This window comes from Verticillium nonalfalfae (genome assembly GCF_003724135.2).
Source record: "Verticillium nonalfalfae strain VnAa140/NRRL 66861 chromosome Unknown scaffold_34, whole genome shotgun sequence".
NCBI classification, from domain to species: domain Eukaryota; kingdom Fungi; phylum Ascomycota; class Sordariomycetes; order Glomerellales; family Plectosphaerellaceae; genus Verticillium; species Verticillium nonalfalfae.
This window is the reverse complement of record NW_021167259.1, coordinates 27,467-54,044: the sequence shown is the minus strand read 5'-3', so window position 1 is coordinate 54,044 and position 26,578 is coordinate 27,467. Positions and strand designations below refer to the sequence as shown.

Here is a 26,578-nt window from a genome sequence, read left to right as displayed (position 1 = left end):
GGCGCAACGGCAGGGGGTCGATGACCACAACGGGTATGAGTACTCGACGAGGCAACGAGCTGCGTGCCCCAATCCAACCCCCCCGGAGCACAACGTCACACAACATGAGCGCAGACGGACCAAAACGGTCTGAATTGGTGCGCTAATAAGGCGCAATGAATGTGCACGAATCGACGGCGGCCGGCCATTTACGACGGGGGTCAGCGCTCCGACCAGAGTCTCTGGCCAAAACGTGGACCTGGGCCGCCAGCATCAGCATGGCTGGCTGTGACTGGACGACGTTTGTAACTACCGGGCCAGGGGCGGCTTGGCGTGCGACGTAGATGATGGCCCCCTTCTTCTCCTTGGCTACTTTGCTTCTTTCTGCTCCATGTTACCGATTGGGACGGTGTGCCCCGGACTTTCCCCGCAATCTGTGCCGCCCGAGGTTGATGGAGTACTTGTGCGAGGAGAGGGCCAGAGAGAGAATGGTCGAGGGGGAGACGGGGGGGGGGGGGGCGGGAGGAGCAGCGTGCCTAGTAGAAGCCGCGGGGTACTCGGTAATTGATGTGTGGGGAAGAATGCAGACTATCACCAATGTGCATGCTTTGGACGCGTGAATTGAGGGGAGAAACGAAGCTTCTGCCAAGCCTTGTGGGGGAGAAGGGCTGACGTGGAGCTCTTCTCGGCCCAAGTTGACGCTGTTCTTTTCAACTGTCACCACAACTCCTCCCAACTCGAAGGAGGCGGGGGGGGGAGCTAGACTTAACTCAATCATATATCGTATACACAGGAGTCAGGTGTCGACTGCGCTGATTCAGGCACCTGGCGAAACAAACATTCCCTGGCACGACAAGGTCCCCCCCTGCTCGTCCTCGAGCTCGGAGTGTTAAGCATAATGTAGTTGCCACACCTGGTTGCCATTCGGCCCTGCGAGATTTGCGGTGCCGAGATCTCGCCTCCTCTAATCTCCTGGTGTTTGGTGTGCCTGCAAAACCCCCTTGACCATCTCAACTCCCAACCCTACCGCCGGGCCAAGAAGGCGTGGAATGGTCTGAATAGGGACAGAAGAGCGGGCGGAACCGACAGCGGGCTGAGAAGGCTCCCAGCTTTCAGACTAACACAAACCCACGGCTCAATCCCGTTATTTTCGCCGATTGAGGTTTCATTTAGGATAGTGTGTCCATCTCCTCCCCCTGGTCCGGCATGGCCCCTGCCCACCCCGGTCATGCGGGAGGTCATGGCAGCTACAGACGGTCCAGCGCATGTTCGCCACGGGTTAGAAGGGGCCGGAGGTTGTCTGTCTGCTCGGCGCCTTGGGGATGCTGGGATTCGGGATCCTACGTGGATGATTGCTGCTCCTCTTTTTCTGGGTCAAAGTGATCTACCTCTGGCAGAGTCCTGGCAGTCGTGGGGCATAGAGACACCTCACATCGTCAAGGACGATATAAGACGCTCGACTTTGCCCACCTCTCTGGCATCACACCGGAACCTTGTCACCACCCTCCACCTTCTCCTCCTCCTTTTCCCTTTCTCCCCACCACACCAGACGCAGACATGGTCAAATTCTCCATCCTTACGAGCCTCTTTGCTCTGGCTTCGGCCGTCTCGGCCCAGTGCGGCTCCGGCACCCCTGACGCCCGGGTCACCAGCTCGGGCAGCACCTTCACGGCCACCCGTGGCAGCTCCACCGTCTACTCGGGCACCGACTACCGCGCGGCCATCCAGGCCGCCGTCGACTCGATCAACTCGGGCCAGCGCGTCTCCGTCATCGCCTCGGGCAGCATCGGCGCCAGCACCATCTCCATCGGCAGCGGCAAGATCTTCGAGGGCTGCGGCACCATCAACGTCTCGAGCCGCAGCGGCCGTGGCGCCATTGAGTCGGTCAACACGAACAATGTGCAGATCCCCTTCCTCACCATGACCGGTAGCCCCTACTTTGGTCTCCGCTTCTACGGCACCAGCGGCCTCCGCCTCGGCCGCATCACCATGAACCTGAGCGCCGGCCTCGGCATCCGGTTCGACCGCGACCAGGCGGCCAACAGCGACGTGCGCATGGACGTCATCAGCGTCACGGGCGCCAGCAGCCACGCCGTCGAGACGTGGAACATCAACGGCCTCAACATCAACCAGGTCATCGCCCGCAACTGCGGCGAGGCCGGCCTCCTGATCCAGGCGACGACCAACGCGCAAGTCGGCCTCGTCGACGGCAACAACGTCGGCACCGGTACCGGCTACGGCACCCTGCGCTTCGCCAACCGCAACGGCCGCAACTCGGCCGGCCAGTACCCCACCGGCAACATCAACGTCGACCGCGTCATCTCGCGCGGCGGCGGCCGCGGCGTCTTCTGCGTCTCCGAGTCCGGCGGCGCCACCATTGGCAACGTCGACCTCGCCAACAACGGCAACAACGCCATCCTCATCGAGAACTGCTACAACGTCCAGATCCGCGGCGGCACCGTCAACGGCGGCGGCGAGGTCCGCCTCGCGGCCCGCTCCGAGTTCGCCAACAACCGCGACATCTCCATCACCCTGCGCGTCGACAACACCTCGGTGCGCGAGTCCCCCTGCGGCGACAACACCACCTGGAACCTCTCCGGCAACGGAGCCCGCAACATTTGCTGAGCGGCGAGCGTGCCGAGGGAAAACATGGGAGGGAAAGTTGAGAGGTGGACGTTGCTGAAGCGATCTTTGTTTATTTTTGAGGGGGGCCCCATGATGGGGCTCTTTATGTTCTGTCCATATCTTGCTTCACGTACAAAATTATGAATAACACCAGTCGGGCCCGACGTACATACAAAAGAGGATTTTTCTCTAGTTTGGACATTCGTTTGGTGAACTGTGCATGTAGTAACACTGTTGGGTTATGGCGAGCCATCTTGGAGGTTCAAGCCCTATTGTGCTTTCACCATGCGGCAAGATGCGAGGAGTAAGTCGGCGTCAACATGCAGAATGAGTTACCAAGAGAAGAACGATATTCAAGCGAAAGTCAATGATTTGGGACGGTCGATGCCGGTAGTGTGATGTAATGATAACCCAGTGGCGATCGTCAATGCCTCCCGCCAACCGACCGAAAGAGAGGCGAAACCATGTCACGTCCAATGTGTAGCCGCGGGCAGAGTTTCCTTGGCAGTACTCACTACAGATGGCTCCGACGAAGGCCGCAAAGAGTAGTCGCTGCTGTCTTCGTCTCGCTCCTTTTCATCCTGCACTATGTTCACTGATTCATTCTGTTCCGCGACCTTCTGCAGCCACGGCCAGAGAAGAGGCCACCTCAATGTCACCCTGGACCTTGTCTTATCCATAGACTTGGCCTCCAAAAGATTTCCATCGGGACTTGCTTCATTCGACATGATTGATTCCAACCCTTCGATCTGTGTTTCCAAGCTGCGGATGGACTCGGTCGAGTCGTGATGCTGAAGACGCCGTCGAGCAGAGCTTACTTCCGCCGGTTGCCGCCAAGTCGCGGCATCGTTCCTTGCCTCGGCCAGCAATACTGTCAGTCGAGCAATGATCTTGTTTTCGCACTCCCTGAGATCAGCCCGCATCTTGTCCAGCGGGCGGTCTTTCCGCAGTTTGGCGAGGTACAGGGGATACTTTTCGACGACAACGGCGCAGCAGAACACCCGTTTTCGAATGAGCCTGAGCTGGAGCCCGACATTGTCAACGAGTTCGGCGCAGATAGCGTGGAGCGTGCACAGTTGCTCATCGTGGGGGAGCCCGGTCTCCCGCAAGATGCGCTGCGTGGCGTTTGCGGCACGGACGGCGGCCTCCAGGTCTCGGAGGATTGTGGCAACTTTCGGATCGCGCTTCTCGAGGCCGCTGATGGTACTTTGAAAATATCGTAGATGCTCTGTTACTATGGGCGCAAGGTCGGTGATGCTGGTTGATGGTTCCGCCATTGCTCGAAGAGGTATTCGAAGTGCTGATCTCAAGTCGTCTTTTCTTCTTTTTCAGAAAAGCTACGAGGAATACAAAAGAGCAGAAATCTTATGCTAGGTTTGTCGGTCACAGTGTCTCTGGGGCTATGTATCAATCCTCGGAGCAGCTCAACATCATCGGGGTTTCGTTGCCACGTGGATGGCCTCAAAGGAACCCAACAGGATTCGTTCGACGAGATCCTGCAGCCTGATGACTGCTGTTCAGGCTGGGCATTCAACCCACCTGCGAATCGGACATGCCGAACACGACTGGATGCATGGCGATTGGCACATGAACATCAGCTAATGCGCCTATGGGTACTGGCTTCTTCATACACTGGCCTGTGACCCATCCCTCAGTCAGGCAGCACTGACATGAGTCCGGAAATACTTGCCGATAGGTTAGCTCCTCCTCTGGAGCCTTGAACGCACCAACAAGTGCGAAGGTGGTTCTCAAGGAATCGGCCACCGGACATGCTCAGTGTCGGCGACATAAAACCATGTATGATTGTTCTTCGATTTCATGCTGCATTGTACAGTCCGACGTCCATTCAGCCGTTGTGCGGCCAGAACAAATCGCATTCAGTCCCCCCGACTCGAGCTAACCATGACAGACTGTGTAACCACGATCTTATCCCTCCCTCTTATGTGAACCAATTCCTCCTGACTGCTAGTGTCGTTGTTTATCTGAACAGTATTTCGATACGCTTGCATGTCGATGTCGTTTCCATTGGCAGACTTGGACTTTGGCTTGGAGCTGCCTGGGACCCCCATGTTGTAGTAGTTGTTTCTGCTCTTCGAGACAGCTTTGGCTTTGCGGAACAGGCCAGGCCCGCACCCGATGATGACGGCTGTGATGCGGGATTGACTCGTCAGCATGGAAGTCGTCAAGGAGGGAAGAATAGGGTCATCAAAGGGGTGCATACCGATTGCCGACTCCACGATCCCCCACAGCGCGAGCCACGATGTTGCGGGCTGCTTGAATGACGAGCCCTCGACTGCGTTGCGCCCGAGGTAGGCGACGCGAATGGTCGATACGGCGACGCAGACCCAGCCGAGGCAGAACAAACCCGCTATGCTAAGCTTGCGAGACATGTTCATCTGGAGGTTGCGAATGAGACCAAGGGGCAGAAGCATAACTACTCGCTGGCGTTAGAGAGAGAAAGGGGGCTGCATTGATTGGATTTTCTTTTCGGCAAGGTTTTCTCACCAAGAATGTCTGTGAGGATGTCTACAGCATAGGAGTACCAGAGACTGATATACGCCGCCTCAATGTCGCGCTGCGTACCGCACGCCCCGGCTGTGAACCAAGCTTTCAAACTGGAGCAAGACAGCATCGACGAAGTGATGGCGCCTGCCAGAGTCTGTATCACGAACGTCAGTATCTCTCTTCTGTCGGGCGGAGCACAGTGTTGAGTCGGGGGCTCCATACCAAAATGCAAATCCCAACGGTCACCCACCAGAGGATGGTGAACAGGCGTAGATTGACCATCAGCCTCTTGTAGACTGCGAGGAGGGACCCCTTGACGAGCCACAGGCTGATCCAGAGACCCGAAGTGGTCACGAAGAATGTTTTCTGGATCCTCAGACTGTCTTCCAAGATTGTCGCGTACATCGGTATCCTGCCAGCAGCGAGGTCCTCGAGCCTGAATATCGTCGGCCCTGCCAACATGTAAAGAATGGAAATTACCAAGAATACAATGTACGCCGCGATGAGAAAGCCATCTTCCCAAGCGAGATGCCTGCGCTCGAGCAGGCTGGTTGCCAGTCTGAAGCCAAAGACTGCACTGGTCAGGGTGACCATGCAGATACCGGTTGCCAAAAGCGCCGTGTTGTCTAGCGTATTTGAAGACATGATGTTCGCTTTGCCTTTGACGACCGCAGCCGGAACTCTGGGCAGGTGTTGGGTTCCGAAGTATCGGGACGAGAAGGACCAACCTTCAGTTCATATTGTATCGCTTGAGTGCGGCCCAGCTGCGGGCCACAGGCGAGACCTCGGGGTCATTGTTCTTGAACGGTTACATCTCTTACCTGCCGTGGGCTGCATGTCAGGACGACATGGGTTAAGTCTAGGCTGCCTACACTGTGTCGTTTGTAGGTTGGCTTGGCCCAAGGACAATGCCGGTGACATTGCCTCATCCGTTGTTCTCGTCACACTCTTCATGCATTGCATCCTTCGACCTGCATGTGCCGGGGACCCTGCCCGACGGACTGGGCCCTCGGTTCCCCATTGCCATGTGGAAGGATGCAAATTGAATCGGTAAATTGGTCACATCGTAACATTGATTTGTTTGACAAGGAACATTTAACCAGCATCCAAGTAACGCCCTGAGTATTTTCATGGTCCGTAGGCATGTTTGGGATGTTCGGGAGCTATTCTGATGCCGAGGCGTAGTTTGCAACGAGGGGCAAGCGAGACATTGTAGGATTGAAGCTCATAAGCAGCTTGCCGTCTGTTAACACCATGTCGACAGACTGGAAGGGGTAGCATTCCTTCGTATACAGTGTACAACTTGGAAGAGCCGGTGACGCCACCATCAAGGTTGTTAGTTGCTAGTTGGTGCTAGTCTCGAACACAGTTTCTGGTGGCTGCATCGGCCGTGCTTCGCCGTGCTCTGATAGAACGTCGATACTACTCTACCCTACAGCGTATGCCAGAAAATAAAGACGAGTGCTCAGGTAAACTTCGGAGATACTGTCTGTTTGTTCAACTAAATGATGGCGCGCGTTCAGCAGTCTCCCATCGACATCCAGAACGCTGTGCTGATCTCGCTTCTTTTGTGGACTCTGACCCCAGGGAATGGCACAACACTCATTGCCTCGCCACCGTGGCGCTACTGGCGGGGAGGACGGCGACGGCCCGTTCGTGCGATACCCAAAATTAAGTAGTAGGGCTTTCGTGTGGGCGAACGACCAACAATCAACGCAAAAGAGGGTTGGCCCAGGAGCATTTCACAGCACAGGGTTCCCGGCAAGGAGACTCCGGGTTGATCGTCTTGCTCCCCCACGGCCACTGCTAACCGACGTCTCTTCGAATCCAATCGTGGCCTTGCAAAACCTTAGATCCCTGAAAGGGGGCTCAACCCTGAACCCTGAACCCAGCAGGTGGGCTCAACTTTTTGACCGCAGCCAACAGGTCTGTCAGGTTTCGAAGGAAGTGAGGTCTCCTAGAAGAGCAAGCATGTGCTTCCATCTGTCGCCAAGAATTGACTTCCTCCGGTTGGAGCCGGAGGAGCCCACGAACCTCGCTGCGTGTTCTTTAGCACTGACAACCGAGCTCACTGTCATCTCGGCTCCGGCGGGATTATGGGTTGGTAGTCTCATGCAGTTAAGCTCAACTGCGGCATCGATAGTTCGCCCATGAACATGCCTCGCGTGGCGAGCATGGCTCCCTCAGGTGTCTCATCAACCTCTTTAAGACATTGCTATTCCAACATGCCCCCCTTGACAAGACATTCGCTTCCTTCTCTCCTTTCTCTACCCCTCTCCTCGTGGTCTCGATCTTCTGTCTACCGTCCATCCAGAAGGCAGCCCTGTGTTTCATCATGATTGCCACTCGATTGATCCTTTCCCTCTCCTTGAGCGCCATTGGCGCCGCGGCCCAGGCCCTTGAGTCTCCGGACTTCAATGTGACCCAACAACTGCTGGACCTCGGCGTCAACGTCGGTGATCTCCCGGAGCTGTCAAACTTCGTGGAGCGCCGTTCCGCCAATCTCCCCTGCGCTGCTGCGGTTCGTTACCTCGCTGCCTACCCCTGCAGACAGTTCTGTTTTTCATTCGTTCCGCTCTGAACTGACACCCGAGTAAACAGTGCCTCTCCTTGTCTGTCACCTTTGGGCGTGATTCTGTCCTTTCCAGAGGCGAGGCTCCCTATCAGAGCTTCACAGGTGCCTATTGGTCTGAGAACCAGGGCGAGGTCGACCCTTACTGCATCTTCAAGCCGGCCAACCCATCAGCCGTCTCTGTGCTCGTCCTCCTGTCGCGACTCACGCAATGTCCCTTTGCTGTCAAGAGTGGCGGCCATGCTGCCTTTGCCGGCGCGTCAAGCATTGAGGGTGGCATCACCGTGTCGCTGGAGAAAATCAACCAGGTCACGCTTTCAAGTGACAAGAAGACGGTACTCATCGGAGCGGGCAACCGGTGGTCCGATGTGTACCGGAAACTTTCAAAATCAGACGTGACCGTGACCGGCGGCCGCGTGTCTAGCGTTGGCGTTGGGGGTCTTTCACTCGGAGGTGAGTTGAGTGTGATGCTTCAGCAAGCGCAGCGTTCAGATGATTAACATGGCCCCAAGGCGGCATCTCGTTCTTCTCCAACCTTCACGGCTGGGCATGCGACAATGTTGAGAGCTATGAAGTATGTACCTCCCAAGATGGACCACCGTGTGATGCTGCCACTCTCAACACGAGACCAACTTGATCTGACTCTGCCCATAGGTCGTCACCGCCACGGGCATCATCCTCACGGCGAGCCCGAAGCAGAACCCGAACCTGTACTGGGCGCTCCGCGGCGGCGGCAACAACTTTGGCATCGTGACCAACTTCACGTTCCGGACGATCCCGCTGCCGGGCGGCCAGCTGTGGGGCGGCACCAAGACGTTCATGGAGCCGGCCCTCGACGCCGTCGTCGACGCCTTCGCCGGCGTGGTGACCGACTCGCCGCAGGACCCCAACGCCGGCCTCTGGGTCGCCTGGCTCAAGAACAGCGGCCTCAAGCTGGCGGCCACGGAGCTCTGGTACGCCAAGCCCGACGGCGGCTCGGCCGCCATCTTTGACACCTTCAATGCCATCACGCCCATCGCCGACTCGACCGGCAACAAGTTCCTGCCCGACTACACCGACGGCCACCAGGCGGGCAACCCGTCGGGGCTGCGCGAGATCTACTACGGCCTCACCGTCAAGGCGGACGCGCGCATCGCGCGCCTCGCCCGCGACATTTTCTACGAGGAGTACCCGGCCTCCGAAGGCGTCGCCGGCGCCAACCCCGTCATGATCTTCCAGGCCATCACGACCGGCCAGATGGCGCGCATGCGCGCCAACGGCGGCAACCCGCTCGGCCTCGACGCCGCCGACGGGCCCCTCTACCTCATCCACGTCGCCTGCTGGTGGCAGGACGCCGCCGGCGACGCCGCCATCTACGCCATGATCTCGACCGTGCTGGCGCGCATCACGGCCGAGGCCAAGGCCCTCGGCCTGCAGAACGACTACGTCTACATGAACTACGCGAGCGCCTTTCAGGACGTCATCAAGGGCTACGGCGCCGCCAACGCCGCCCGGCTGAAGAGCATCGCCAGGACCTATGATGTCACTGGCGTCTTCCAGAGGCTGCAGCCCGGCCACTTCAAGTTGAACCGCGCCCCGGTGACGGGCACGGGGTACTTCTCGGGTCTTGATGCGTAGCTGGTGTTGCTTCACGCGATAGTAACTAGAGTCGGGGATGTCATTGAATGATAAGGTATTCGAGGTGACCATTGCTTTGTGTCGTGATTATGCATACACGCCGTTGTGTTGGCGGTGCATTCACAGAAATCCTGACGCGAGCATCTAACACCGCAAGATTATAGTCACGGCAGTGCTACGACAACAGTTCGCCCTCTTTTCTTCTGCTTCTTCTTCTTTCTTCTTCGTTGTGTTGTTGCCTAGGGCAGTATCTACTCTATCACCACAGTCCGTAATCGTCCCCAAAAGGTCTAGCCAGCCAATGTACCTCCGTGGTGGCGATGGCTTCGAATATCTCCTTGTCGTCTGGCTCATCCAAGCTACGACTCGTTCAGTTTCGCCATCCTAGGTTACCCCCATCCTACTATACCTATCATGCTTGTTTGCGCTCTCCTCCCTGGTCACCTCCAACTCTTCCATAACGCCAGCAGGTAGTTGGCGAACGTCTTCTTCTCCGTCGACGTCGTCATGGCCCTCAAGAACTCCGATCCATCGATACCCAGGTGGGGGAACAACGAAGACTGCAGGTTTTGGATAAACATGTCCCCAGTCTTTGTATAGATGACCTGCTCCAGTGCTGCAATCTCCGTGAGGACCTGTTTGCTCTGTGCGTCCGTCACGGGTTTGAATTGCGGGTCGCGGAGTATCTCCCAGCAGAGCGGGTGGAAGCGCTCGATCATGAAGCGGTCAAAGCCGGGGATAGTCGGGTTCGGCGAGCCTGTCGGCGCTGTGGGATTGGCCGAGATTGTGGCGATGTCAGGACCACCCCAGACGCCGACCATGCGCGTCAGCACGCCAATGGCCAGGCGGCTCGGACCCAGGTTGCCCTCGATGGTCCGGCCGAGGGAGATGACGGATGTGATCATAGATTCGAAGAAAGCTTGATTCGTCTCGCTGATAAACACAGACTCGAGGTTGTTGTTCATGATGATTTGGAGGAATGACAGATATTCCCTGCGCAGTTCTCCGAGTTGAATCTCGTCATCGGTGCCATTGATGGGTTCTGAGAGGCCAGTGAAGATTCGCTGCAGCAGCGGGGTCAGCAGCATGTTCAGTACGTCATAAATCTCCGTCTTGAAACCGAACACGACCTGGTCAAGAAGGCGCAGAAACATGGCCATCTCGTCTTTGGAAGAGCTCTGACCGAGAAACCCTTCAATCCACTGGGGGAGCTGAGGCAGCACAGCAGCGCCCAGAACTCCTAGAAGCTTGGAGAAAGAGGAACGGCACGCAGTGCGGATCTCGGCAGAGCTGTTGAGCTCCCGAAGCGCAATCAAGATGGCTTCAGCCGCACGAGAAAACTCGGCAGACACAAGCTTGTCGGGAGGCGGGCGAGGGTGAGCCGCGGTACTACCGGGGACCCAGTCAGAGAAGCCGTGGGCTAGAGTACCAAGGGCCATGATGACGTGATGAATCTGAAGAAGGGCTTGGGCGTCTCCAGACTTGGCCTTGGGCAGGTGGTTCTCAATGTCGGTGAACAAGGGATCCATCACCAGGCGAGCATACAGCGCCTGCTTGTCTGCTGGAGTGGCTGCCGTCGAAGAAATGCATCCGATGGCCTCGAACAGGTAGAGCTGGCTCGTAAAGAGAGCATCGGCCGAGTGATCCGACTCGTCGGACGACATGTCATCGTCAGCGTCATTTTCCGTCACTTCGGCCTTGATGGGGAGCAGATCGCCGATGGACTGAATAATCGTTTCGGCCACATTGCCGACCTGCGCTCGGAGGAACTTGACAAAGCGGTGGAATAGATACCACGATCGTGTTTTGATGCGGACGTGGCTGTGGTGAACTAATTGAACAAAGTTCTCCAACACGCGTGGGATGTACTCCTGATGAGCATCGAAGATCTGCCAGTATCGTACGCAGATCTCCATATACTGTAGCACAATGGCAGGATGAGAGAAACTAGCAATGCCTGTGGACGCCAAGTTAGCATGTGGATTTGTCACCGACGATATGACATTGACGTACCCGACTCAACCATCTTCTTCATCATGATGGTTAACCTCTCAGCTGCGGCTCCGGAAGGTTGGTTCTTCGAGCTCAACCCCTGGTTCGGCAAGGCAAGCTCGCCAAAGAGATACATCTCGTGCAGAGCCAGGTCGAGATCCCTCCAGTCCATCTGCTCGCCTCGCTGGTCAAGGGTCTGGAACGTCTCAGCCACAAGATTGCTCAGCACATCAATGTAGAGGTTCTGGTCAACAGCGGCGACAGTCTTTTGCAGGACTTGCAGTCGCTTACGAAGCTCTTGAAACTCGGCCTCATCCGTCTGCTCATCTTCAGCACCCCAGTTGGAGGTTTCATCATAGCGCATCTTCCGGATAATGGCATTGAGAATGGGCGGCAACATTTCAGAGTAGTTCTGCGGCAGTGTGCCGGCCTTGCGCAGAAGCGTGAGAAGGTCCGTGAGCGAGGGGATGACAGTGGAGCAGATCTCGTCGTATTCGTCCGAGAAGAAGCGGAGCAGGAAGGGAAGGAAATCGTGAAGATGTTGCTCGCCACGGCTGCGGGTCTGGCTATCGACCTGTCCGTCTTCAAGAACCCTGACAACATCAGTCATGACCGTGTTGACCAATTTGGCGATAGCCTCAGCGAGATCAGTATCGTATTGGGGGGTCGATTTCAGTTCGTTCAAGGGTGCGCTGGCGACAAGTTGGCCGACAATGTCCCGCAGGCTAAGGAACGAAAGGAGCTCCATCTTCTCGGGACCCTTCATTCTCTTCGCCACAATTTCAGTCAAAGCATCAATGGCTGCGTCGCGGACCTTGTCCTCGGTGCCGCCGGGGTTACTCCTTCCTACAACGGGGAGGATAAGGTTGAGCATTTCCTGGTTCACGACAAGACCAATGTCCATCCAGCTAACCCACTTGCCAATAACCCTCATGATAGTCTCGGTAATCTGGTCATTCTGACCAGCGTGGCGCACAAGAAGATCCTTCCACGACTGAGCAATCTTCTGGACGTGACGGTCCCTGAGCTGGTCCTTGAGATCGGTGTTTCGCTTGGCGTCGTTGCTGTTCCGGCTCAGCAGCATATCGGCAATCTCATCATGTACGGACCCCAGGATTCGGAGGTAGAGGACAGTGCCGGAGATATTGTCCTGCTGAGAGCTGTTGGGCGAGTAGGTGAGCGCCAGGAAGTCGTCGATGAAGCTTTCCCAGCCGTCGGCATAGAGAAAAACAAAGAGATACGTCAGAGTCTGAGCAAGCTTGTTCTGCAGAGAGGGTGGGTCGACCTGGTCCTGACGATCCTGGCCGTAGACCTGGCGAACGTATTCGAGGAGGATCTGCTTGAGGAACGAGAGGCTGGCGCTGTCGAGCCCCTGGGTATGCACCGCATTGTTGACAATTTCCAAGCAGACCATGCGCACGACCTCGGAGGTCCGGGGCGTTCGGGCAAAGAGGTTGGCGCTGGCTTGCCAGCCCTGGGGGTCAGTTCGCAGCTGGTTAAGAAATTCGAAAGCCTGTCCCTTCAGAGCCTGGTCCGAAGTGGGGCTCCACGCGATTTCGACCGCATTCTCGATCTGTAGGGAAGCAGTCTGTTAGCACTTGAAGTATCACTACCAAGTCTCTGCTGGTGAGTTGGAGGTGTCCTTGGAGCAGAGTCTAGTCTGCCGTGCCTTTTTTTCAAAGAATACGGCAAGCGGCTGATGACGTTGGCGAGGCTAGCGAAGGAGAAGCTGATATGAACGCATGCAGACGTACCTGAGCCTCCATATTTAGATGCGTGTTGTGTTGCTGATGCGCGAAGAGCGAGATGAGGCGGGGTGGGTCGCTGGTTGCTTTTGAAGCTGCTATTGACCTGGCAGCTGATGAAGCCGTGCATGCGGCATAGTTGACGAGAAGAAGAAGCGACGAGGAAGCTACTCAAGCGCCATTACAGGGTCGAGTCGAGGGGTTTGGTTTCGTTTGGCTGGGTTTTAGAGGGGGTCAGGAGGGGTTCGGTTGGGAATTTGGGAGTCAGAGGCCCAGCTCGAGGTGGGCGGTGGTTGGTGGCGGGGTAAAGGGCAGGACGGTGTCGAGGGCTGGACAAAGGATCAAAGTCGAGTGAGCGTAGATTGCCTCGTCAGCGAAGAAAAAGCAGAAGAGCGATATCGTGTCGAGGGAATGGGTATCTTGGTCAGGCTTCCGGGTCTTCGTCATGCAGGTGATGTGCAGTGGAGGACAGGAAGGCCAGTTGATTTTCAAAAGTCGGTGCAGTCTCGTGCACAACACACAGAATGTGGGGTCTTGGGAGTGCGGTGTGGAATCGCTGTGGCCCAAAGCCCGTAGTGTCGTTATCGGCCGGCAAATCGTCGGGTTGGGGGAAGCTGCCCCTCATAACAGTGCGGCGTGTGCACGTCTTGTTCTACTGCACTGTCGTCGCGTCCAGATGGCTTCACTATGGCACTCGATACACTTGCGCCCCTTATCATCTACGAAGAACCATGCGCATTCCGCAAAGCATGGTGAACAATCGGCTGGCATTGCCTAACCTTTCTGCCAGCACAACTTTCACCATCTACGAACAACCCCTTCTTCCCCAGCAAGGTCAAAAAGGGGTCTCTTTTCTCACCGCTTCGTTGTACTGACTCCCCGCTTCCTCGAAGCGGCCACTTGATCCAGGACGCTCGACAACAAATAAATGTTCGGGTTGTTGCTTGAGATCGTGTTGCTCTCGTCAACGCCGACCGCTCAGGCTGACGGATGCCCGTCGACCTTCAAAGCCCCTCGCCTGATTGCGACCTCGAACACTCATTCTTGACGATTGATTCGCATCTCCTCCCGAGTGCACGGAAAGGGTATAGAGTCTACACAGAACAGTATTGCGGATCCGTCAATGTGCTCATCGCCAAGCTGCAGCATCGCTTCAGGGACAAGAGCTGCGCAGGGCAACGTGGCTTCGGCGTTTTGGATGCACCCACAATGCTGACCATCCTGTCTCAGCTCCCTGGATGGGCGGTGAACTCGACATTGGTGTCGAACGACCAGATCGGCCATTTACAACGCCGCAACCGTCGTCGAGCACCACATCGTGAAATCCAGTCAGCTCGGATTTTCGACAGCGTAGATTATTGGTTGCGGTCGATGCGACCTCACCGTCGACATATGTGCTTCTAACTCAAATCCTCGTCATGCCCTTTGGTATAACAGATGTCCGGCCGGCCGGCCGTTTCGGCCGTTCCGAGGCGGGCATGAAGTGCGGATTTTGCAGTGCACCGGCCAGCACGTCACCCTGGTCAGGGTGGTTGGTGACGTGGAACAATCGCCATCAGCATCGTGTTGCCTGGCACTTTGATCCTGACGAAACTCTACAAATGTAGTCAGCACAGGCCATCGCCGTGACTTGAGAAGCTGATTCTGGACTGGTCGCGCCTTTGTATGATCCGAGCTCTTTCGCAAGGATCGATAGTGCCGACCTTCATATGGCGACGGCGAAAGCGAGAAGAAAGTGCAGGACCCAAGTGCGAGATGAGCGCACCCTCGTCATTATCTACCCCAGTGCCTTCAGCCCGCCGAGGCCAGGTCGGTGAAAGCCCACAACTGCAAGCCCCTGAGTCCGGCAGTCTTTTCGTCGATTCTCCGCTAGACCATCTTTGCTTGGCAACTTGGCTCCCGTAGCGTCCAGTCCAGGGCAGCCAGGCTGGTCCGTAATCCTACCACGCTGTGCAGAAATGGGGCCGCAGTACCGTCAGATTTGGTCTCCTTTTGCGGGGAACACCAAATTGAGCCCTTCCGTCTGAAATTGTCCGAAATTGAAGTCTCGTATCGTCTGTGGGGGACTGTCTGGACATTGACTTTTCGCTTCTATTGGTATCAGAAATGAGCCGACCGTATCCAACAACAGATTTCCCCGTTTTCCCCTAGGTCTCTTCAATCTGCCACCAATCCAAGAAGACCTCCTCCCTCGATCGGACCCACGCTGCGAATCTCGATTTCGGCTGGGCAACGGGAGTGTGCTGGACCGAGTGCTGGAGGCCCATGCAAAGCTCGTTTAAGAGCTTAACGTTATTGCGGTCGCTGTGCAATCGCTTGGTATTGCGACATTGGAGTGGTACGCAAACCGGGCCTGATACGGGAGCAGAGCAGCCCCCTTTTGCTGGGTGCTATGAAAGCACCCTTGCCATCAGGAGGCCGCGTCCGTGAGAAACAGTCGCGGAAAGGGCCGCGGATGGTAGACCTTCTGATGCCGACAAGGGCCACAGAGGACGGGGCCCGAGTCGTCCCACCTTCTTTCCATCGGTCACACAGACAATTAATGATCGCCAAGGAAATGGCCTCCACGCCTCTTGACGTTCATGCATGTTTGCTGTCACAATCAGAATTGACGTCATGATAGGGAGAGCTGAACAAGGCTGAGGCTGTGAAGACGATCTTATGCGCCCTTTTGCCAATGGTGAAACTGTCGGACCATGCGAGTGGGGAGTGTATAGCAAGGGATATCTGACTCGGAGAAGAGTGTGTTGTTCGAGGATGCGTTCACCGCTCTGTCATTGGCAAGTCATCAGAACCTGCCTAGGTGTGCGAGACAGCTGACGGCCGTGGCTGCAAGAACACGGGGTGGCGATTTCGCTGCTGCGTAGAGGTTGGACGCCAGGCACGAGGCAGTGAAGAGGTGGAAAGGCTCGGCTTCGGGGCGCTAAATGTGATAGTTCGTGACGGAGTGCAGTGGGCGAAAGGCCAGAACACACAAGGCTACATTTCGCTTGGACAACGCCATGGCGCGTCGAGATTCGCTTCGATAACGTCCGTGGGATTTGCCGCCCGGCCTCCATGTACCTAGGTAGGTAGGTTGGCGGTACTGGCCACGGTCCAGTTCACGGTCCACATCCCAGGGGAGAAGCGACAAACGGACAAGTACAGGGCGGCAACGTGCGCTGGTTTGATTGATCGCCTGGCGGAAGCTGAAGGCACCGACGTGGCTCACAGAACAAGTCGCGGAAAGATGGAGATCACGGCGCTATTTCCGAGAATTTGGATTGCCTTGGGCGATCCCTCCGTATTCAGTAATGAAGTCTTCTAGATGGTGCCCATTCTGGATGATAACGATGGCGACAGAATAGGGGGGGTTGGCACCATGGCCATGTGGCCCGTGTCGGTATCGCCGAGCGTGTGTCTGTGGACAAATCGCCGGGAGAAGGAAGACGAGAGGGGAAAGGGATGAACTGACATCGGAGCGTCGATCCAGGGGCAGACGCTGGAACAATGCGACGCAGGCTGGCAGGATTGCCATCAGACGGTCCTTCCCTTTGGAGGTCGGTTGTGGAGATGGAGAAAGGACGCTGGTCTGTTCCTGCAGTAGCGCCGTTGCCTTTGTGCCTGCCATTCGGCCTTGTTTTGTGCAAGCACAAACTGCCTCGTACGCACTGGGGGACGAGCTGAGCTTGCAGGGCAAGTTCGGGCCAGTCGCCGATGCTCGCCCTGCCTGAGGTACCTACCTAGGTACCTAGGTACCTAGGTACTGTCCTCATCTTTCGTCTTGGCCTCGCCTTAGCCATCGAGCAACTCCCCGAGTCAATCGAAGGACGTGGGATTCCATTCCAGCAACGCCATGAATGCGGGTGGCAACGTGGTACATGAATTCCGTTCAATCCTCTCCCTTCAGACGATGACACTACCAGCGGAGCCTCGGGGCCACATTCCGATCAAGTTCTTAACCTAATACCTTAAAATCAACGACCTTCGTATCTCTTGTTCGGCCTACGGTCGGCGGCCTCGGGCCTGGTCATCACCAGCCGTGCCAGGCCTCCTCTTGGTCGCAGCAACACATGGCGGGCGGCCTTATGCAGGCCACTCACCTCTCAGCCGGGCCGGCTTTTTTATGCATGACCAAGAGGTCGCGCCCCCCAGGTCGCAAAACAAGCTGGGCTGGCCGCTAGCACGACGGTGCAGTGGACGGCACCCAATCGCCCCAGACAATCGAAAGGGAAGGTCGAGGTAGCGTCCTGGGACGATCAACATCAGCGGTCATACCCCTTCTAGCCGTCCTTGACTCGTCCCAATTTGCCTCACAACGACCTTCCCAGGCTTGCAAGGCTCCCCTGAAGCCCGAGCTTCGTCCCATCATGACCTCGCAGAGCCTGCAGAGCCGGTGCAGATACCTGTCTGGCCCTTTGGCGGTCAGGCCCGAGTCCGTTCTACGCCGACTCCAGACCGCTGGCCGGCTCCCGAACGGGGTCACCTTGTCTGGCCAGTGGCAGTGTAGGGGCAGCTGGTCAATTTCGAGTCGCGAGATGATCAATAACCAGAAACCAATCACCCAGCGATGACCGTACACGAATCGACGCCAATGGGGGACGACCAACGTCGATGGTCCCCCTCCACGTTAAGCGCCTCAGAGGACAAACAGCAAAACCTTTGGCCCAATGAGGACGAAAGGACGAGAACCGCCGCTTTCACTGAGGCAGTGTCTATCCCCCTCCCTCAATTCCGTCTTGCCCGACTAGCCAGGAACCAGAACGGAGAGATCGACTTGGCCTAGCTGCTCCTCCACCCCTGGCTCGTTCTGGTCCCTCCACTTGCCGGGGTGTCACCCCTTGTGCCCCTTGTCCGCCCCTGTCTATCCCTGTTCCCCCTCGGCGGCGTGGGCTGTGGGTTCAAGCATGGCGGGCATCAATTTGCTGAGGTGCCATCTCACCTCCACCAAACCCCTGGATTAGCGTCAAAGAGCATGGAGGTCGCCAGGCGCGGTGTAATTTCCCGCTGGTCCTCACTGCAGAAACGCGAGGGTGGCGGCAGACAAACCGCGACGGCAACAAGCCCCGCCCAACGGCGGCGAGGCGGAGAGAGCGAGACTTGCTGGTAGAGAGCAATGGAGCGAGCTGGCTATTAAAGCGCAGCCCTCCTCTCCGATGCCTCTTCTTCTTCTTTCCCTTTCTCTTCAGCCAATCCAGCCCAATCAAACTCAAGCTTCCGCTTTTGACTCAACTTGACTTCGGTCGTCCATTCTTTAATCAAGCTTCCAGCTTACCACATTCGTTCTTAATAACAGCCACCCTTTCGTCTCACGAAACCCCCCCACCAATACCATCAAAATGCGTTTCGCCGCCCCCGCCGTTGCCTTCGCCGGCCTTGCCGTCGCCAGCTACTACGAGGCCCCCGCCGTCTCTGCCCCTTACGAGGCTCCCGCCGTTTCTTCGGCCCCCGCCGTCGTCTCCTCGGCTCCCGCCTACGAGTCGGTCTCTGCTCCCGCCCCTCTCGAGACTGAGTACTCCACCAAGTACTTCACCGTCACCGACTGCCCCGACACCGTCACCGACTGCCCCGCGCACTCGACTGTCATCACCTCGTCGGTTGTCCCCCTGACCACCTCCACCATCTACGAGACCCGCGAGCACACCGTCACCAGCTGCCCTCCTACCGTCCCCAAGTGCCCCGCCGACTCCACCAAGGTCATCACCGAGACCATTGCCGTCTCCACGACCGTCTGCGAGGTCACCCCCACCGAGGTCTACCCCCACCCTCCCCACGCCACCGAGACTGGCAACAAGCCCGAGGAGCCTGAGCACGTTCCCACCAAGCCCGCCTACCCCGAGCAGCCTGAGCACCCCACCAAGCCTGCTCAGCCCGAGCACCCCACCAAGCCTGCTTACCCTGAGGAGCCCTCCAAGCCCACCACTCCTGCTCACCCCGAGTACCCCGAGGTTCCCTCCAAGCCCGAGCACCCCACCAAGCCGGCTCACCCTGAGGAGCCCGTCTGCGTTCCCACCAAGTCCGTGAAGACCATCTCGACCTCGGTCACCACCGTCGTCCCCACCGTCATCTACGAGACCGTTGAGGTTCCCTGCCCTACTCCCTCTGCTCCCTCTGCCACCATTCCCGTCCACCCTCCTGCCGTCCCCACCTACCCCGCCGGCCACGGCAACCAGACCGTCCCTGCCGTTCCCACCGGCACCGCCCCCGTTGAGGCCGGTGCTGCCGGTGTCTCCGGCTCCGTCTTCGTCGCGGCCTTCGCCGCCCTCGCCGCCTACGCTTTCGCTTAAGCGTCTGTCTCTTCTGCACTGAGAAAAGACCGCTAGGAGGTAACGAGGAGTAATGGAGAAAACTGGATTTCACGACATCACGGAGGTGTTCAGCTGGGAGTCTCAATGTATAAAGAGGAGCGATTTGTCGTTGCTCCCTTCAATTTTCCTGGACTATAATTTAGCATCTTACGGCATGGCAAGATATCGAACACAACACTATCACCCACAGACACTCTGTACCTAATTTTCTAATCTGTACCGCGTTGTCGTGATTAGTGTTTTTGGCACGGCACGACTACGCATTTTTGAACGATGATTTTGTGGAGAATTCGCTGCAACTATGTGACTTGACATCTCCAACGTGAGCCTAAATCGGGAAGCGGCGAGTACGCAAAGTTAACGACAAAAACAGCTCTTTTCCGGGGTGGGCAGCGCGACCTTCCCCAGATTGTGGAGAGGCCAGGCTGATGGACGTTACAACCAAGGCAGAACGGCGCGGGGGGGGGGGGGGGGTGGTCTGAACTCTATGGTTCATCTCATTTCCCACGGGTGGGGCTGAACTTTCCAGAACCAGAAGCTAAGTACGTGTGCCTTGGTTGAAAGCAGGCGGGTGTCGCGTTGGCGCGCAGGCGGGAGATTGCGATCAATCTGCGCGAAACGACCGAGTGGTGGTGGGCTGCGCGGGCGTCTGTCCGGGTGTGCCCTCGCTCTTTTGTGCGCCTCATTCGTACCGTACATGTACGTAGCGGCTGGTGGGGGCGTGCACAATTCATGTCTGCATAACGGACCCTGGTGGGGGCTTGTTTTGCAGGGAGGCAGGCTGTGTTCCACGACAAGAGACAGAGAGACAAGTCGGGTGTGACGATGGGCTTTTCTGTGCACGACGACGCGCATTTGATTAGTTGTCTGTTTCTTTTTTTCTTTCTGTGTTTCTCGCTGACGGCCTGAGAAATGGCGCGAGGCAAGGAGTGTGTGAGTGAGCGGGTGTCTCTGGTTGTTTCGACAGCGCATTGAGATGGATGGCCGTGGGTGGGATGTAGACTAGGACTTACTGACCGGCAATCTTTGGGACTCGACCTTGGCGAGTCTCCTCGGATTCATCTCGGGTTCCTGTTTTATTCGAGCGATCTCTGGCACCCAAGCTACCTTTAGCACCCAAGCTACCTTTGACACTCAAACTACCTCGAGCAACGGCAGGGTTCTCCGGTCGTGCCGTCTGAAATGATAGAATGCCGTATTCCCACAACAGCCGCGAGGACTTGATTATAGGTCCTGCTGTCGTGTCTGAAGAGCCGCCAGCGGCCAGGTGGGCACTGCTGTAGGCACTGCTGCTCAGGAGCAGCATTTTCTGGTCTTGTCTCCCAGTCGCAGACTGCCAGGTATACGCAGCTGTGTTTGTGTGGTCACGCGTGCCGGGAAGTGATCAGCTTGCCACGATGGGATCCATCCTTCGCTCCTGACACCAATGCTGCGCATCAGCAACCTACCACGGCGAAGCTGACTGTCGTCAATGGACCAACACCCATTAAATAGTAGTCCGCTGACCATTGTTCGACGTCGGCTATTGATGAGGCACCTTAGCTGAGTGCCTAGATGTCGTTTATTCATGCTGTTCGCTGGGAAGCATTTTCTGCGGCTAACCCTTCGGGGGGTCATGGCAGTTTGCAACCTCATGAAACGATGGTAGCTTCTCAAGAAGCCGCTGTCCACGTGAATTCATCCGGTGCTGCGTTGCGTAGACCCGTTCGGTTCCCGAGATGTTCCGGTGATGGTTCCTTTGCAGGCTGAAGCCTCATTCTGCATCGCATTGGTTCCAGCCCAGCAAAGCCCTCAACCAACCCGGGACGTCTTCAGACTCGCGAACTCAGTTGGTGAATTTGACACCCGGCTGGCCAGTATCACCGCAGAAACCTGGTCTTGCCATGTTTTATACTGTTTCATGCCTTGAGCGTAGGCTGCCGGTGATGGTACATCATACCACGAATGGTGCACGATCATATCAAGGACTGCAGTTGAACGCTGGACAGTCTCGAAGACGCCCTTCACGAGGGTCTACTTCAAACCGCAATTGTACTTCACTTCAACTTAACGACTTCTACCAGAACACAAATATCGTGAGTCCTCGCTCGACATAAGGTTCGCGGGCACTTCTACCAGCGGAGCTAGCTGCTCGACGCAAAGCTTGACCTTGATGGCCTTATGATTCGCCTGGAAAGTCTTTACCTTTCAGACTTTCAACTCTCCCAGTCAGCCTCGCATCTCCGACAGGATCTCCAAGTCCATATCGACAGGTCGCGGCCAAGCACCATGGGGTACCTCCACGCGTCGGCTGTTCAACCAGCACCACGCACGCCTCGACACGGCAGGTGAAAGACCTCTTCGCCTACTCGACTCTTTTTCGCCAGAAGCCCTTCGAACGCCCGGCTCCTACAGTTCCGTCAGGATGGCCAAGGACGAGACGGAAGAGTTAATTGAACTGATAAACGACGTGTCTGTGGTCGAGTTTCTGCGACACCAGCCACGACCTGCGTCCCGCCAGTCCTCCAAGTCTCCGAGCTGTCGTGGAGTGCAGCCCAAGGCCACAAATGGAACGCCAATTCTCGACTTGCCACTCGAGATGATTCTGCGGATCGCCTGGCATCTCCGTCCCGCTGACCAAGCAGCATTATACATGTCGAGCAAGGCCCTGCTTCGCTGCCTCCACGGCTACCTGCGGCCAATGAACCCAATGCATCTGACAGCCTTTCTGCAAACTCTGGAAAGAGACACGGGCGTTGGCAACCACCTCTACTACTGCAGTTTTTGCATTCATCTTCACAAGTTCGACCCGTACTGGGGCATCATCAACTGGCAGGCCGGCCCACGGCAGGCGAAGCAATGCCGTTGGTGGACCAAGCCGCGGGCCATCAACTTGAAACCACACGGATGGTATGTCTTCATCACAAATTTGTTCCCGTCAGCAGTGCGAATACACTATTACCATGGCCGACTTGTTATGAACCGGCATCGGCGAGGCGCACCCAGCGGGCTGCCGCTCGAGCGGCTGCAGATCGAACGACTCACGTGGACGTGTATGGGGGTTCCGCAGGGCGGCAACGTTGTGCGTACGGCCAAGATGGAGCCACAGGTTATTAGCGACGAGCTTTTTCTGTGTATCACGACCACAGTGACAGCGGCGAACGGCGGCGGATGCTCGTTGGAGAAGCTCCGCGCGCACGTGGCGGCGCTTAACCTCCAGGTCTGTGGCCATGAGGCGATGATACTCAAGACGCCACGACACTGCATCTCACCTACCTGGCTGCTGGCCTTCTACGAGCAGTGGCGGCCCGCTATGGCAGGTAACATGGCAATCGCCGCCTGGGAGTCGTGCCCCTCGAGCAGGACGCCGGTAGTAGTGAGCTCGTGCGGCGCATGTGCCACGGACACCGTGTCCTGGTACGAGATGCCGGAGGATGCCGGACCTGTTGACAGCACGGGGAAGCAGTGGGTGTTTACGCTGAAGTCGTACCACCAGCTGGGACCGTGCCGGAGACCGACGGACTTCCAGAGGCGCGGCTTCATATGGCGTGGCTGGGAAGCAGAGACGTTCCGACCAAGGGCATATCGGGAGCCCATCCGGGATATGGTGGCCTTCCCGCATGGTTCCGTGATGGTGAGGTGGCGGGTGAGGGACACGAGAGCATTCGACTTTTCGTCCTAATGAAAGTCTTGCTGGTTACGGGGAGGGAAGGACAGCAGTGAGATTTTTGCTTGTTTGAGGAGGCTGCTGGTCTGGGGAAATGTGACCTCAGCCGTCACTTGTCAGACCGAGTCGCGTGGCGGAGACTGGTAACATGAGCGCAGTTCCTGCTGGGGGGCCACATCGGCAGCGATCGTAGCTGGGTATTGAGGGCGCAGTAGGTAGGATGAGAATCTTACAGCATTCGATGCTCTGTAAAAGATGACTTGACGGTGACCTTCGTGGCTGCCTGGCGTGGAATGCGAATAGTAGTGGTGATTGACCGGGCATGGCTCGAGAGATGGCCAGAATGATGATGCCGACGACAAGCGCTTCTTGTGGTACGTACCATTATCGAACCCACAAGGCCAAAGAAGGGGGGTAAGTCTGGGTGTTGATGATGGGAACATTGCGTCGCGTTGGGCCCGGCGCACGTTGCAACCCTTCTGGGGATAGCGTGGCTGGGCGAGATGGGCCGCACTGCCTGGCGTGCGTGCCTCTGAGTTAAGCGATGTTGGGATAGTAGAGTGCGGGCGTGGCATATGGGACGACGCGGAAGCTGAGTTTGAAAACGATCGATTTCAGGGAACTTTTGTCTGCGGCCGAATGCGCCGTCCGCGCCCCGAAGTTGCAGCCTACCTGGAGCGCAGTGCAGTCGCAGTTGCCGCTCCAAAGTCATTGCGCAATTAACTCGAGCGCCAAGATTGGAAGCAGCAGCAGGACAAGCCAAACGGAAGGGGGCGTGTTTGGTTCGTTCCTGCCTTGGTTACCAGCAGCACCGCACTCGCACTCGCACAGACTACGTGGACTTACTTTTAGGTAGGTTCCCACTAAGACAGGGCGCCGATCATCCACCGCCCCAGGGCGCTGACACGAACGGAAGAATGAGCTTGGTAACGTGCGCCAAGCGTCGCTCTCGCCTAATCGCCCAGACGGCAAACCGATTGGCAGCACGGATCTGAGTCGGCAGGCAGAACCCCCCACCTGCGCCTGACACCAAACCGCTGGGCCGCTGGGAAACAGCCACTCACCCGCCGCCCATCCTGATCGCCGAGGAAAGAGCCTCCTAAAGCGACATGGCAAAGTAGTAACTTGTGGCCACTAGTCTCAAATGGCCCCAAAGCAGGCGCGTTGCGACGGCGCGACGGAATAAGCACCGTCGCAGAAGGAAGCCGCCTGTGCTCCTACTCGTTGCTGTACACCACGTTGTGGAGCACAAGGGTGGTAGATTGGTCGTGCCCTTCCTTCCCTTAGATCGATCCTGACTACCTCGTTGGCTAATAGGCAGGTCGCGTCAGCCCTAGAAGCTTGCGTACCTACCTACCCTGCCGCTAAGGGGGCCTTCCATGCTGATCTGGCGCAGGCGCAGGCGCAGGCGCAGCCCCTCCCCGGTTGCGAGTGCGAGCGGTCAGAGGAAAATACCTACCTACCTTACCTACCCAGGTACCTAAGGTAGGCGAAGGATGCGCATGGAGAAATCGAAAACGGCATCATGGTGCGCCGCCAGCCATCGGCTGCAGGTCTCGTCAGCGAATACACGCCATATGATGACGAATGCACTGCAATATGCAACCCTGGCGTGCGGGTCAGACGTTTGGGTTCCGTGTTGGACCACGTTGAAGCGGTATTATAAGAATACTTATTATCTTTGTTGCTGCCTACTCCATGTGGCTTGGCCTAGCTGCAGACAAATCGCCAAACTCCCTCAACCGTCGAGTCTTGTCTCTCTTACTGTGCTTGGCTCCTTCAGCACGACAGCTTCCTTCCCACAACGCCTGCACCAGCTATCACCATCACCAGAACCTGTCAATCGAGATATCACCAGCCACCCCCAGCCAGGCAGACACCATGGCCACGACAAATCCCGCCGACTTTGGGGACATCCCGCCACAGTACATCCACCGCCTCGACAACGGCTCGTATGTCTTCATTGGCATGTTCAACACATACGGCCCCGGTGCCAACTGCACCCTCGACCTCTGTCCCATCGAGTGGACGGTCTACCAGTACCGCCCCATCCTCGGCGTCTCCATCATGTTCATCATCCTCTACTTTCTTGCTCTCCTCGTCCATGTCTATCTGGGTTTCCGCTGGCGCACCTGGTGGTTCGCCTCGTTCATGACCGCCGGGTGCCTCGCCGAAGTCATCGGCTACGTTGGCCGTGTGCTCCTCTACAGCAATCCCTGGTCCTTCGGCGCCTTCCTCATCCAGATTGTCTTCATCACCTTTGGCCCCGTCTTCTTCACGGCCGCCATCTACGTGACCCTCGCCCGCGCCATCGTCTTCTTCGCCCCCGACATCTCCCGCATCCGACCCCGCCTCCTCTGGATCTTCTTCATCACCGCGGATATCCTCTGCCTCGTCCTGCAGGCCGCCGGCGGCGCCATCTCCTCCGTCTCGGCCGGCTCCAACAATATCGGAGTCGACGTCGCCCTCGCCGGACTCATCCTGCAGGTCATCCTGCTCTTCGCCTTTTGCGTCTTCTTTGGCGATTACATGTGGCGCTACATCCGCAGCGTCAAGCCCGACGCCAGCCGCGCCATTGGTCGTCGCCAGCGTCTTTTCTTCGGCGGCCTCGCCGCCGCCATTGTCCTCATCTTTGTGCGCTGCGTCTACCGTGTCGACGAGCTGAGCGAGGGCTATCAAAACTCGACCAAGATAACCAACGAAGGTCTCTTCATCGGGCTCGAGGGAGTGTGCGTGTCGTTCCCGCCTTTTTCCGTTGCGTGCATGGTATGCTGACTTGTGATGCGCAGACTCATCGTGCTGGCGGCCTGCGCCCTCTTCATCGGACACCCGGGCTATGGCTTTGAGGGAAAGGTCGTGTCCGAGGGCCGGACAAAGGAGGCGGCGAACGTCGAGAGCGGCTTGCAGAGCGAGAGTACCAAGGAGAGCCCGTCCGAATAAGAGTTCTCGGTTGGGTGTCTTTTCATGTTTGATCTGTCCTGATAGAAAGGTTGGTAATTTGAAATGAAATAGAGCGTTCCGTCGGGTTCATCTGTTTCCCGCTCCGATGGCACTGAAATGCCACAGTTCGTGGGATGCCGCGGCTCCTACGAGCCTCCATATAGCGACCCCCGTCGGGTGGCAGATCTGCAAGCGACGTCACCGGCTCATGCTTGGGTGAACGGGGAAAAGGTCGTTGAGTAACCACTGTGGTGCGTCTCAGACTGGGTACACCGGGTGCCCGAGACATCTTTTTCATGTTGGCATCCACGGCTCTGTTGTGCTCGGCCCGCCCATTTCCTCCCTTCCACCTGACGCTGACTCAACACCCACGGCTGTCACAGTGCTGATGAAAGAAACCTTCGAGCCAATGTGAGCCTTCCAACGATAAGAGAGTTGCGGGTCTCCTACGACGATGCTCGCAGACGACCTGACGGGGCTCATCTGCATGTCCAAGTAGGCAAACAGGTCGCCAGCCTCGTCTGACCATTCGTGGATGTGCACAGCGCACCGCCATCCAAGTACAGGAAGTATCCGCCCAGACACGACGTCCACCTCTCCGCCGTGCACGTATAAGTAGATTGAACAACCACCCCACCCCCCCCCTTCTCGCCCCGACGCGGCGGCATAC

At 57.2% G+C, this 26,578-nt stretch overlaps 8 protein-coding genes across 8 annotated transcripts; 5 read left to right on the top strand and 3 right to left on the bottom strand.

The window, feature by feature from the left end:
• Positions 1-1,536: 1,536 nt before the first annotated feature.
• Positions 1,537-2,604, top strand: D7B24_005481 (uncharacterized protein; the record flags this gene model as incomplete). The annotated part of the gene is made up of 1 exon (XM_028639633.1): positions 1,537-2,604. The coding sequence occupies one exon, from the start codon at positions 1,537-1,539 to the stop codon at positions 2,602-2,604; it is 1,068 nt and encodes a 355-aa protein (XP_028495998.1).
• Positions 2,605-3,071: 467 nt separating this feature from the next.
• Positions 3,072-3,881, bottom strand: D7B24_005480 (uncharacterized protein; the record flags this gene model as incomplete). The annotated part of the gene is made up of 1 exon (XM_028639632.1): positions 3,072-3,881. One exon carries the CDS (start codon positions 3,879-3,881, stop codon positions 3,072-3,074), a length of 810 nt encoding a protein of 269 aa, XP_028495997.1.
• Positions 3,882-4,481: 600 nt separating this feature from the next.
• Positions 4,482-5,754, bottom strand: D7B24_005479 (uncharacterized protein; the record flags this gene model as incomplete). Its single annotated transcript, XM_028639631.1, has 3 exons — positions 4,482-5,038; positions 5,110-5,263; positions 5,332-5,754. The coding sequence occupies 3 exons, from the start codon at positions 5,752-5,754 to the stop codon at positions 4,482-4,484; spliced, it is 1,134 nt and encodes a 377-aa protein (XP_028495996.1).
• Positions 5,755-7,080: 1,326 nt separating this feature from the next.
• On the top strand, positions 7,081-9,298 carry D7B24_005478 (uncharacterized protein; the record flags this gene model as incomplete). The annotated part of the gene is made up of 5 exons (XM_028639630.1): positions 7,081-7,209; positions 7,352-7,630; positions 7,711-8,134; positions 8,194-8,255; positions 8,336-9,298. 5 exons carry the CDS (start codon positions 7,081-7,083, stop codon positions 9,296-9,298), a joined length of 1,857 nt encoding a protein of 618 aa, XP_028495995.1.
• Positions 9,299-9,738: 440 nt separating this feature from the next.
• LOS1 (pre-tRNA nuclear export protein) lies at positions 9,739-13,056 on the bottom strand (the record flags this gene model as incomplete). Its single annotated transcript, XM_028639629.1, has 4 exons — positions 9,739-11,255; positions 11,312-12,354; positions 12,400-12,863; positions 13,045-13,056. The coding sequence occupies 4 exons, from the start codon at positions 13,054-13,056 to the stop codon at positions 9,739-9,741; spliced, it is 3,036 nt and encodes a 1,011-aa protein (XP_028495994.1).
• Positions 13,057-18,353: 5,297 nt separating this feature from the next.
• On the top strand, positions 18,354-19,301 carry D7B24_005476 (uncharacterized protein; the record flags this gene model as incomplete). Its single annotated transcript, XM_028639628.1, has 1 exon — positions 18,354-19,301. The coding sequence occupies one exon, from the start codon at positions 18,354-18,356 to the stop codon at positions 19,299-19,301; it is 948 nt and encodes a 315-aa protein (XP_028495993.1).
• A 1,904-nt stretch (positions 19,302-21,205) lies between these two features.
• On the top strand, positions 21,206-22,983 carry D7B24_005475 (uncharacterized protein; the record flags this gene model as incomplete). The annotated part of the gene is made up of 2 exons (XM_028639627.1): positions 21,206-21,397; positions 21,514-22,983. 2 exons carry the CDS (start codon positions 21,206-21,208, stop codon positions 22,981-22,983), a joined length of 1,662 nt encoding a protein of 553 aa, XP_028495992.1.
• Positions 22,984-24,849: 1,866 nt separating this feature from the next.
• Positions 24,850-25,908, top strand: D7B24_005474 (uncharacterized protein; the record flags this gene model as incomplete). Its single annotated transcript, XM_028639626.1, has 2 exons — positions 24,850-25,697; positions 25,758-25,908. The coding sequence occupies 2 exons, from the start codon at positions 24,850-24,852 to the stop codon at positions 25,906-25,908; spliced, it is 999 nt and encodes a 332-aa protein (XP_028495991.1).
• Between the last annotated feature and the right edge of the window lie 670 nt (positions 25,909-26,578).